This window comes from Alosa pseudoharengus, unplaced genomic scaffold (assembly GCF_046254945.1).
Source record: "Alosa pseudoharengus isolate Yale_2024_CS ecotype anadromous, Long Island Sound unplaced genomic scaffold, YU_APseudo_1.1 YU_APseudo_1.1_scf_2, whole genome shotgun sequence".
Classification (NCBI taxonomy): domain Eukaryota; kingdom Metazoa; phylum Chordata; class Actinopteri; order Clupeiformes; family Clupeidae; genus Alosa; species Alosa pseudoharengus.
This window is the reverse complement of record NW_027468663.1, coordinates 31416687-31429576: the sequence shown is the minus strand read 5'-3', so window position 1 is coordinate 31429576 and position 12890 is coordinate 31416687. Positions and strand designations below refer to the sequence as shown.

At 40.6% G+C, this 12890-nt stretch overlaps 1 protein-coding gene across 1 annotated transcript in view; it reads right to left on the bottom strand.

Moving 5' to 3' along the window:
• ece2a (endothelin converting enzyme 2a) overlaps positions 1 to 12672 on the bottom strand; it is a 148129-nt gene extending 135457 nt beyond the window's left edge. Inside the window, exons 1-2 of the mRNA XM_076295929.1 lie at positions 12415 to 12672; positions 12075 to 12235 (exon numbers count right to left, since the gene is read on the bottom strand). Of these exons, the coding sequence (XP_076152044.1) occupies positions 12075 to 12234 (160 nt within the window). The 5' untranslated portion in view covers position 12235; positions 12415 to 12672. The remainder of the gene's footprint in view (positions 1 to 12074; positions 12236 to 12414) is intronic.
• Between the last annotated feature and the right edge of the window lie 218 nt (positions 12673 to 12890).

The window sequence follows — 12890 nt, the reverse complement described above, 5'->3', positions numbered from 1 at the left end:
ATTTCAGACATATTCAAGTCAGGGAACAGAGGATGGTAGTTGGCTGGTAGATGAAAGTGAAGTTACTTCTGATGAAACACTTGTCAGTTAGGGTGAAGATTGTGTTCAAGTCATTGTTGATGAGCTTGGGTCCCTATTACTTAAATTAGACTGCATCTTCAACGTCTCTAATAGGTGTATAGATGAGATTGTAGACGAGCTTCAGTTCATAACCAGTACAGCATCCACACCCATTATCAAAAACATTGTCTGTAGCACATTACAAAATCATAACTGCACCGTTGAAGAATTGGTGATTACAGACTTGGTGAATAACATTTGCCAGTTAAATCCTCTCAGTGCAGCCTTTAGTGAGGAAGGGCCTCTTGGGACAGCATACAAGAGAAATAGTTATTTAAACGAACATTTCTCTACTGTTGAACCGTTGGAGTATATACTTGATGCGAAAGAGGGAAAGACATTCCAATATATACCAATTTTGCAAACCTTGTCACATGCTCTGAAAAATAGTGACATTCAGGAAAAGGTTTTGAAGCATACAAGGCATTGTGGTTCTCCAGGTCAGTATACTAGTTTCCGTGATGGTTCTGACTTCAAAGAAAACACATTTCTCTCTGGAGATGAGTTAAGACTTTCCCTTCTTCTCTACTGTGACGATTTTGAAATATGTAACCCATTAGGAACCTCTCGTAAAAAGCATAAGGTGACAGCTGTCTACTGGGTGTTCGCTGATATTCCATCAGTGTTAAGGTCCACATTACCATCAATTTACTTAGCTGTTTTGTGCAAGGCAAATGATGTTAAGGAATTTGGTTATTCTCAAGTGCTAGAGCCATTATTAAGGGATTTGAGAAGCTTAGAAGATGATGGTATTTTTGTGCACTGTTTAGGAAAAATCATAAAAGGCACTGTATTTTCTGTCATTGCCGATAACCTTGGTGCCCACTCAGTCGGGGGGTTTATTGAAAGTTTTAGTGGGTCATACAGTTGTAGATTTTGTGTTGGAGAGCGGTCCCAGTTTCAGGACTTGGAGGTCAGGGTAGGAGCGTTCCCTAGTAGAACAAAACAGCAACATGAGTTGGACATTGAAGCAGCATTGGACAGTAACACCCATAGTCATGGAGTAAAAAAGCATTGTGCAATTACTCGAAGATTAAATCATTTTCATGTGACTACAGGTTACCCACCCGATATACTCCATGACTTACTTGAAGGTATAGTACCTGTAGAATTGGCATTGTGTCTTGGGGTTTTAATAAAGAAAAAATACTTTTCTTTTGAAGAGCTCAATAGAATCATCAAACAGTTCCCATACAAGTGGAAAGACCGTACAAATTGTCCCCATGGTATACCACCAACCTTTGCCTCCCGTAAAACCATTTATGGTAACGCAACTGAGAATTGGTGTTTATTGAGGTTGCTTCCACTTATGCTTGGTACCAAAGTACCAGAAGAGGAACAGGCCTGGCAGTTGTTGATGTCACTCAAAGATGTTGTTGCCTTGGTAATGTCACCTACCCACACAGATGAAAGCATTGGTCACCTCGATAGTCTGATTGCTGAGCATAGACATAGATTTAGCAGTGTTTTTCCACAACAAAAATTTATTCCAAAACACCATTTTTTAGAGCATTATCCTCAGCTCATATAAGCATTTGGTCCACTAGTGTCCTTATGGACAATGAGGTTTGAAGCTAAGCATAGCTTCTTTAAGAAGATTGTGAGACAGACTAACTGCTTCCGTAACATTTTGAAGTCTATGGCAAAAAAACATCAGTCCATGATTGCATACCATCTCCATAGTTCAAATGTCAAAAAACCTGCTGTGTCTGTGTCAAAGTTGTCCAGAGTGCCATTAGAGGTTGTAAATGACAACATACAAGAATTTCTATTACAGAAATCTCCTGAAGAGACAGCTGTTAATTTGACAAAACAGGCAGAATTTCGGGGCACCAGTTACGGTGTTGGCATGATCCTGGTATATGGCCACACTGGTGGATTGCCCGACTTTGCTGAAATACTGCAAATCATCATTGTTCGTGACAGCTTAGTGTTTGTGGTGAAATTGCAAAGTGCGTGGTACCTTGAGCATTTCAGATGTTTCAAGTTAGAGTCCACAAGCATAGTCAAAGTGATTGAGCACTCACAACTCAATGACACATACCCATTGGCAACTTATTCATTGCAAGGCGATCGAATGGTTTCTCTGAAACACCACATCTGCCTGTAAAACTAGGTAAAGTATAATTTTAAATGGTGTGAATCCATCTTGTTTGCATTACAACTTCATTGGACTTATTTGTGTATTTATTCCAGATTTTGTATGGTTTTAAAAATGTCCCGAAAGGTTGGGATCCCTTGGTCTAGTACATGCATTAAATATATGATATTGTGGTTAAATGGAATATCTGCTCTTGTCTTATTGAACCATATCTTTTGTTCTTTGTTTTTTCTTGTAGTTCTGCTTGCCCAAGATTATGATGTCTGCCCCAACTCAACTACGTGTGATTATTGAAGAGACTCAAGTTCACAAGTTGACCCTACCAAATGGAGTCCCTAGCACTTTAGATGAACTTTTAGAAGTTGCACAGGGTCATTTTCAACTCCAAGGGAGCTTTACTATTATGTACATGGACAAAGACTTTGATAACCAATTCTTCACTTTAACATCAACAGATGTGGTTAAGGACAAAGACACAATCAAACTAGTTAGAATGGACGAGTCTGTGATCCTGACATTGACTCCCATCAACGAGTCAGTTGCTTCCTCTCCTCCAGTGTCACTGGATGTGTCTTTGCAGGATGACAATTCTGGAATTAGCTCAGCTGACACCATAATTTTACCACAGTCCCCAGAATGCCGATCAGAACCATGGCCAACTAATTTTCAGATACCCACCTTTTCATACGATGTTGAAATGCTCCTTAATGCAGGAAATAAGGCTTATGAAAGTGATGGTTCATTCCTTCAGAATCCAACCATGAACTCAAGCATACTTGAGAAACTTGCTGACACTGTGTTCTACTACACTGCTTATCCCACTGGCCGTCAAAGACTGGCAGTTGTAGAAGCTCTGTTAAAAAAGCATCCATGCTTAAGGGAGCCTGATACCTCATTTTCAGGCATGTATGGGTGGCAGCAGCGTCTTACATACAAGATGGCTAATTACCGTAGCAAACTGAAAAGGCTTGAAGTACCTTGTCCTGAGCTTGATGTCAACTCATTGAGAAGGAAACTCCCGGGTGAGCGAAATCCTGCAAAAAATTGCAAGAGACCGAAGAAGGCAGAGGTGAACTACCTTCCTCCACATCCAAGTGGAGAAACAAGCGACAGTCTAGAGATGGAAAGACAGGAACTTCTTAATGAGGTAAAGAAGAGTAACAACACCAAGGTGATTCAAGAGAAAATGACCAAAACATTCTCGATTCGAAGGCTTGAGATTGTGAGTGAAAGTCCAGCTGCTGATGACTTCAGAGAGAGATGGCCTGCTTTGTTTTGTGAAGATGGGGTAGGTGAATCTATACTCTTACAAGTATGACCTGTTCCATTGGGCACTAACAATGTTTCTATAATAAATATAATTCCACCATGAATATCTATAAGGTTTAAATAATTTTCTATAAGGTTTGTTGGAACATGAAGGGGCCATTCCCAAACTGTTTCCAAAGTTGGGAGTATGGAATTGTCCAAAATCTCTTGGTTAATGTTGAAGCATTCAGAATTCCTTTCACTGGAACTAAGGGGCCAAGGCCAGCTCGGGATGGCCACTTCATGTTCCAACATGACTGTGCACCAGTGCACAAAACAAGGTCCATAAATACATGGATGACAGAGTTTGGTGTGGATGAACTTGACTGGCCTGCACAGAGTCCTGACCTCAACCCAGGAGAACACCTTTGGGAGGAATTAGAGCGCAGACTGAGAGACTGTCTCCTCGTCCAACATCAGTGTATGACCTCACAAATGCGCTTCTGGAAGAATGGTCAAAAATTCCTATAAACACACTCCTAAACCTTGTGGAGCCTTTCCAGAAGAGTTGAAGCTGTTACAGCTGCAAAGAGTGGACTGACGTCATATTAAACCCTATGGATTAAGAATGGGATGTCACTTAAGTTCATATGCGCATCAAGGCAGGTGACCCAATACTTTTGGCAATTTAGTGTATGCTCTTGTGTTTTCCTGAGACAGTTCATTGTTTATGAATAAGGCTTCAATATTGACACTATATTAAACTGTTAACAGAACCAAAGCATTGAGGAGAAACGTGACACTGTTATCCGCAGCCTCATTGTGTACCTTGGTGAGAAAGTGGAGGACCTTTTTGAAGATTGCCAGGTAAAGTATGATTACAGCTCACAATCAACTTAATGATTTACTTTCTGGAAATTATGTCATTACGAATGAGGAAATTCTGATTTGTCGCTCAATAGAATTGTCTTTTTTCTTGTAAATTGTATGCAGGAGGACTGCCGCAGTGATGCCAGGCAACATGTCCTCAAAATCCTGGTGGTTCATGGTGCAGAGGATCCAGCTGATGTGGCCATCGTTGTTGAAGGAAAGGAGATGATCGAAGGATGTGGATGCACCGCGAAAGCGTGCGCATTGCTTATGGGACTCATTTATGCCCTCAACCTTGCATATCCGCTAGCACTTCGATACACTTTTGAAGTTTTCCAAAAACTTTTCTTGGATTTGGATGGCATTAAGCTGTCCCCAAAAATACAAGCTTTAAAGTTGAAATTGCTGGCTTAAATGTTTTCACCAGATCACCATCTCAACCAGTTGTTGGAAGTTTCTGTCAAATGCTTTTGACTTCCCGTTAAGTTGCAGGGCTGTACGTTAACTTTTTTTGCAAGTAGCACTGGTGCTACAGGGGTTAAAAGTTTTGTAGCACCAGCCACAAATTCTGTAGCATCGATATAAAACCTCTAAAATCTCTAAAAACAATCACAAGTAGGGCAGTTCATCACAGTTCATCAATTGTGGTTGGGATCTAGGCCTACTGCAACTGGATTGATAAAAGCTCATGTAGTTGCAAACATCTCACCTGGCTACATTGTGTTTGAGATGAACAAAAGCTATCAGCATGATATGTTATTTGGTTGACTTTTCAATGGGTATCAGGAAGACAGGTCATGCCATTGATTTTTTGTTATTTTTTCTTATTCATGCATAATTCATGCATTTTTTAATAAGTAGAAGATATGCTGAAGATTTTATTCCACTAAGATTTAATTCACGTTTAGTTCATATTTCTAAGATTTTAGATTAGAGTAACCCTACATTCAACCTTATTGTCATTGCACGAGTGAAATACCGTAATTACATCTAACCAGTGGTGCAAATGAGTAGGCTAACTGACATGTCAAACAGTGCACCCATGAAATGCATCCCTAGACTGTTCCATACACATAGGCTACAGTATGTAGCTTACTAAAGATAGCTGAAGGTCTGTGGCTAACGCAGTTGTAATTAAAGTGTCGTGAAGGTTTTTTCTTGGAACCGATCTTGTATAGGTTAAGCACTACTAAGCGAGACTTTTGCGCATGAAGTGGGCTCATATTTGACAGATAGAAGCGAACGTCCCGGTGGACTTTTTTCTTCTAAGTTTTAGATATGAATGGTGTTGTTTGGATACTAAGTTGTTCGTTTAAAACTGAACTAAAAATGCAAAGGCGATTGCCAGAAACTTCTACCTCTGCTTGCCTAATCTAATCCCCTCAGCCCGGCCCGGTCGGAAGATAGGCCTACTTTCGCTTTAGCTATCTAGCTAGACATAGCTATCACTTGTTCGATTCGCGAGGATAATTTGCAAGGTGTTTGATTTGGAGTTGGATTGTTTGGATACTAGGCCTACAAACAAGTAGACATACTTTTTAATCGCGTACAGTAGACTGCAACTAAGTTGAAATCAAAGTAGCCTACATCAATTCCCCGCTCACAGAAGTAGTCTATACGCACTTCAAACAAACAAACAAGCGTTTCACCGGGAGCCTGCACCGGGCACGTAACGAAGAGCTCCGTTCGCGACGCGCAAAAACAGAAGACGGTCTATTTTTTTTTTTACGTAGCCTACGCGCCTCTATCACATCTGGTGTAGCCAGTTGCACTGATCACAGTAGAAGGTAATTGATGTAGCCTCCCTGTCAGTCTCACACGCATGCATTGTATTGCCATAAGCAAAAACTGTATACTGTAGCACCAGTGCTACGTTGGTAAATCATCCATCGCACAAACTATTTTTTTTGTAGCATGTGCGACATATATGTCGCACTGTACAGCCCTGAGTTGTGTTATGTTGTGTTGTGTTGTGTGTTGTGTTGTATTGTATGTTGTGTGTTTGTCTTTGAGAGCAAGTTGACACAACCACATCTTTGCAATATTTGCCGACAAATTGAGTGTTTTATCTTTGATATGTTGTAGTACTTGGAGACAAAAACATTGGGTAGGAGTGGCATTGATTGTTAATTTTACTAATGGTAAAACATACTGTCCTTTTAGGATTCTGGTTGTGTTAGCTCTGTTGCTGTAAAACTTCACCTCCTGTTGTTTTTTTTTTCCTTGTGATATTCTCATTTATATTTTATGCCTTAAACATGGGTTAAACATTTTGACAGGCAGTATGTATGGTCACCAGTGATATTTTAGTTATTTAAAAAAAATGGTGAAGAAAAGCAGTCATTTGAATGAGCATTCAACAGTGTTTTACTTTTTCAATACAGCAAAAACATATTAGTGGTACATGCAGTGTTGAGTTTCAGTGATGACTGCCCCCGACATTTTTTGTTGCCCCCCGCCCCAACGTTAAGTTCATATAATGTGTGAACATTGTGAGCATGGCTGTTCTGACAAAATAAACAGTTAATTGCATTACATTTTAATTGTGTGGTATGTGGTAAAAGTATATTAACTGCATAAAGTTAAGATTTATCAAAAGAAAATAAGTAACATTGCAGAATTATAGTGAGTAAAACAACTTAATACAACTAGGTAATTAAAATTTTCAAACAGAAAAAATATAGTAAAATCTACTTATTCACTTCATAACAGTAAATATTACAGACATGTAAGATTTACTTAATATTTTGATAACTGATATTCCTGTATGAAAATAATTAAATAACATTTACATAATATCATCACAAATGTTAAGGTTAGTAGTAAGTACATTGTACTTGATACTGGTAAGTAAGTTATACTTGATATTACAGCATTAAAATTTACTTAGAAAGTTTGAGTGCAAATACTTACAAGGATTTTATTAAGTAAATTCTACAAGTCATTTCTTTGAGTGTACTTTAAAAAATTATCGCATGGGGTTTAATTGAAGTCAGAGTTGGTCCGTCCAGTCAATAGTCCCGCATTCAGGCCGCTCCATTATTAGATTAACGTCAGACAGCGCTGTAAAATGTGTGAGAATTTCTCGCATTATGATGGCTAGAGTTGCGGGACTATGCTCAGTACGCCTATGCTCAATACTTAGTAATAATTTATGCGCAATAGCCGCAATACCCGCAATCCTGCGCTGAAATGTAGGCCCTGGTTTTAAATGTGCATCTTTTTTTCTCTCGCTCTCTCTGCGAGTATTTGTTCTGCTGCCAGCTTGTGCTAATATATCGTCCAAAATGCTTGATTGCATTGTTTTCTCCACATTTTTAGCTACATTTTCATGTACCACATCAGCATTTTTGTTCAGTGAATCTTTTGTAATTGCTTTACAATTACCATCGGGCCTATAGGCCTATTGCCTGGCTTGCCTCAGCTTTGGTCACGTCCTTTAAAAACAGTCTTTTTCTCTATCGTGAGCAGTGACGGACTGGACGGTCTGGCATTTGGGCAGATGCCAGAAGGGCCGCGGCCCCTCGTGGGCCGGCCAACCATGGAGCGGCATGCTTGTCGGGTTTGCGCGGCCCATTTATCGTAAAGACGGTTTTACAATATCTCTTGGCCCACTATCAAGCATCAATAGTGTTACATGGCTTCGAATAAGCCATTTATCTCTATCTCCCTTTTCTTCCTTCATAGTGGGAAACTGATCAGTATTTATACCAGACATGAGTCTCTACACTACAGTCATGGTGACCCTCAATATTTACATCAGTCTACATTCTTGTGTAACCTTATTCAATCAAATGATTTAAAAGTGCATTGTTTGAAATTGAAATACAATAAATATGCTGCCTGTATCTTTTATTTTATTATTGGTTTACAAAAGTTAGGCTACATGAAGCAATGACTTCTGGGAATATCCAAACCGAATGCGTCTACTTCCTTCAGCACGGGGAATTGCCGATCTAGCATGCCTTGATCCTCAGAATTTTCCCCTTATAAAAGCTAATAAACTGCCCCCAAATGCACTTCGAAACATAAGAGAATGTCTGCTTAAATTCAGTGAAGGTGCTACGGTTGAAAATCTACAGTTGGAATTGACACATCTCGCCACGCACTGGGACAGCCTGAAAAAGTCTCCTCTAAACGAGTATACAGTCAAAGCGTTGGACTTTGATGATGCCGCGGAGATATAGGAAGATACAGAAATAAACCTGGTGAGCAAGAAATGTGCTACCTGCAAGAATTGTGCAATCTGTTGCTATTTCCTTCTCCAGCAGTTAAACCTCTTTACCTGTGCCTATACTATATATGGTTAGCAAATGAATTGTCATGTACTCAAGTGGCATGCAAACGGAGTTTTTCCACTCTTAAATTCATCAAGAATCGCCTAAGGACACGATTCTCACAGGATAATTTGAAGGCCTTTATGCTGATGGCGACAGAGAAAGAGGTCCTATAATGAACTTGGATGCTGATGACGTGATAGACATGGTTGCGGAGAAGAGCAAGCTCCTTCGCACCTTGTTAACTGCATGACGTTAATTAAGACACATTTGTGGAGCGGCTGCTCTGATGGGTTTCCCGTTTAGCCTACAAACAAAACTAGGCCTACATTCGCGCGCAGCCGTGGGACAGAAGACGCTTGGTGCCACAACGTTATAAACTTGACTTAAATAGTCGGCTGCTGTAAGCTACAATCGGAATTTTTTATATACCCCTGGTCCCCTGTTGTCTCAATGATAATAACATCTCAGGCTATATTTCAGAGTTTGCCGTTCATTTGCATTAAAGGAGAATTCCGGTGTGATATTGACCTAAAGTGTGTTGAAACATGATGCCGAGTGTGAACGTATGTCTCATAGCCCACCTGGCTTGTCCCCTGCACTCCAAAATCTGGCGCTAGTTAGCTGATGCTACCAACAGCTTTTTCAATGGTGGTGCTTCGGCATCGGGCTAGCCATGCAAATAAATCACTGTTTTACAGATTCCAAAAATAATTCAGTGGAAATGCATGGATTCCAGTTTCTTCCAGTAGCAGCAACTAGAATCCAAGCATTTCCACTGAATTATTTTTGGAATCTGATCCCTTATCATACCTGTTCATTCTTACTCGTCGCTCAACTTATCGTGACTAAATTCAAGATGGCTGCAAACGCTAAACTTCGTGAAGATACTGTCTGTATAAATCGTCTTGTAAGTAAACTACCAGTGCTTTTTCAAAGTTCTCAATGTCTCGTTTTAAATGTCAGGGCCCTCGGAAGTCTACCAATGAAGTGTGGAGATACATTGAGCCTCGTAAATGGTGTAAAACAGTGATTTATTTGCATGGCTAGCCCGATGCCGAAGCACCACTATTGAAAAAGCTGTTGGTAGCATCGGCTAACTAGCGCCAGATTTTGGAGTGCAGGGGACAAGCCGAGATGGGCTATGAGACATACGTTCACACTCGGTATCATGTTTCAACACACTTTAGGTCAATATCACACCGGAATTCTCCTTTAACATCGTATTTTGTTATTTTTGGCGAAGACATGCATTCATTTAGGGATATTGAACATATTGAACATTTTCTAACCATCGTGATTTCGAATTGGTGCAGTTTTCAGCACAAAAACTAATTTTGTTCTTTTCATGGAGAGCACTGCTCTATGCTGTTCTATGGTGCTTTCTACCTCTTGCGCACGCATGTTTCGTGACGTTGCATAGAAATCCATGTAGCCTAGGCTATTCTAGGCTATTCTTTTTTCATTTTCATATTTCATATTGCATTAATTTTTTTGGAGTTGTGCATTCATATATCCATGTTCTTGGTTCAGTCTTTATGCATATTAAAGTTAGAGTTCATCACCAATGGGGCTACAAACGTGTTATGTCCGTGCATGTGAAGTTATATCTGTGTGTTGCGGGCACATGCACGCGTGTGCATGCGCGTCCCCGTGTGGTTGGTGAAAATGCCAGGGCCGTTTTTTAATCCCAGTCCGTCACTGCTGTAGCCTAAATGAGCTCTTGGTAGCGCGTGCAACTACGTCTATAAAAACAATATATTTATGGAATAAAACTAGACCTCTGATTGTTTACGGTTAAACTGCAATAATGTTAACACCAGCCAGCGGAGGGCACATATACAGCCTAGGCTACCATGCACTCGAACTAGCGGCTGCTTGGACAAATCCAATTGAGGGGTGGGGCAGGGGGGCGCGATCGTAACACACACTGAACCTGTCATTAAGAGGCAAAAATTAATTATTGACCTGTCACCCCCCAAGCCAAATGGATGCAAATGCATTTATAGGCTAGGCCTAGGCCTACATAACGGGCTGCAAATAGGCTAAATAACTTTAAAAAAAAAAAAAATCCCGGAGGTCACATGTAGACCGGCCCACCGGGCATTTGCCCGGTTGTACAGATTACCAGTCCGAGCCTGGGCTACTGCACCTACTGTAGTGCGGTTCTGTCAACATAAAAAAAAAACTACGGGTAGCCTACAATTTTCGCACAACTTGGTGGAAAAGTGTAGCGCAGGTTAAAGAAACCCCATTCATTTTTGGAGCTGATACTACTCAAAAGGAACTTCAAAGTATTTCCCACATTAGATGCACAATCATTCGCGAGTCGATGCAGGTAAAAAGTAGGCTATCAAAGGTTAGTAACGAAGGTATTGCAAAATGTGATGACGGCACACAAACTAGGGCAAAAACGTTTAGTATAGCCTGCCTAGACTTGTGGTGATAGTCTACAGTTAATGTGAATCGCGGACTATAACCAAAGTAAAGGAGAAGATTTGCACCAAATAAAGGCTGTGTTTGTGTTTCTACAACATGTTGGCACAAAACGTAATTTCTGTCAACTATGACGATGTCCATGTTCAGTAGCCTATATTTTCCATTTAGTCAAGCAGTGACATGTGGTTTAATGCATGGGGTAACATGACGTGAGACAGACAGAAGATGAGCCTGTCTTTAGTAGCCTATCCCTGAATCCTGTCCCTCTCAATTTCAAATCACTTTAAAACGGTGTGATTAGCAACCAGATTTTTTTTTTAATCCCGGAGAGACACCCCCGGACCCCCGTGTTATTGTGATTAGGCTATAGGTCCAAATCTAAATGTTTGGGTTCAGTTTATGAAGTGTTGCTACAGCATAATACTGTGTGTTTGTTATTTATGGAGGGGATTTTGTGTGTGTGTGTGTGTGTGGGGGGGGTTGTCGGTCCAGTGGTGGGCCGGTCCAGGAGAAAATTGCCAGGGCCGAATTTTGCTCCCAGTCCGACCCTGACATAATGTAATTTGCCGTCCGTCTCCTATCTTTTTGCCGTCCAGCATGGAGCCGTCACGTGACTTAAGTCACGTGTCTGCAAGGGGTGAATAATATTAAGCAAACATGACAATGCTGGCATGTTGAGCATACTAAATGACAGGGGGTCTGAGGCCCAAGACCACCTCTGATATCTGAATGGAGTGAAATGACACCGCCCTAACACAAGTTACGCCTTGTGTGATAATCATGATTTGTAACTTTGTTTTTTCACAACAAGATGCCTTGAATCTGTTGATGGTTATGTCATATGTGATGGGACCTGGGAAACCCCATCAATTTGTGTGTGCTCATGTGGCCCATAATCAGTTAATTCAAGATCCAGTGCTTAACAAGACACAAACCTTTACCCAAAGGATCATCACACATTTTTGCTTACAGGTAGACTTGATCTCATAGAGTTCTTTTGTAGGCTAACGTTGACTCACCAAGAACTAATATGGAATCTTCTTTGTCGACATGACGCTGGAGTAAGTGATGAAATCTGGACAAGTCTCCAAACCATTCGAAACTCTGTTCGGTCTTATATCGCTCGTCCCAGTACTCCACGTCTTTGTATCTCGAATTGGAGTTAGGTAGATACTCCATCCTGACAGGAGACAGAAAAAACTGTCATGTAGCCTAACTGCTCGACTACCTCGTTGATGCTTGCTTCCTCACACACCATCCAGATCGGCAAGGCTTTATGAGTGATTAAAACATAGTAGGCTATACACTCAAAACCAAGCTCAAAATTAAACATACCCAAGTTCTCTAGCTTGTCATTACCTTGTTTGTTCACGTTTGATGAAATAACAGTTAACATACGCTGAAGCCTCTGTCTTCTTCCACTGTGTAGCCTGTATTACCGTACCTCTGATGTCAATTTCAATACTACAGACGAAACACCCTAACTCGAATTAGAATGTCGCTATTTCGGTGCACTGACAGTCCAACAAATAAAAACAAAACACGCAGTTCTAAACCTAAAGGAATCTACACGTGTAGTTAGTAGTAGCCGGTGTCTCGCCACACGATACGCGAAAGCAGTTCCGTTATTCTAGCGAGTGCCAGAGTGCTCAGCGAAAATAAGACTTCCGGTCGAGCCGAATTTGTTAAATAAAAGTCGCGTAATACATAACGTGTTCTAGACCTGTTTTCTAGCCGATTTTGTCTTTGTAGGTACGAAAATCCGTACATTATTGATTAAGTTTAATTGACTTGTCGTGTGAAATTGAGAATTTTTAACCTGTCGTGATTCTGAA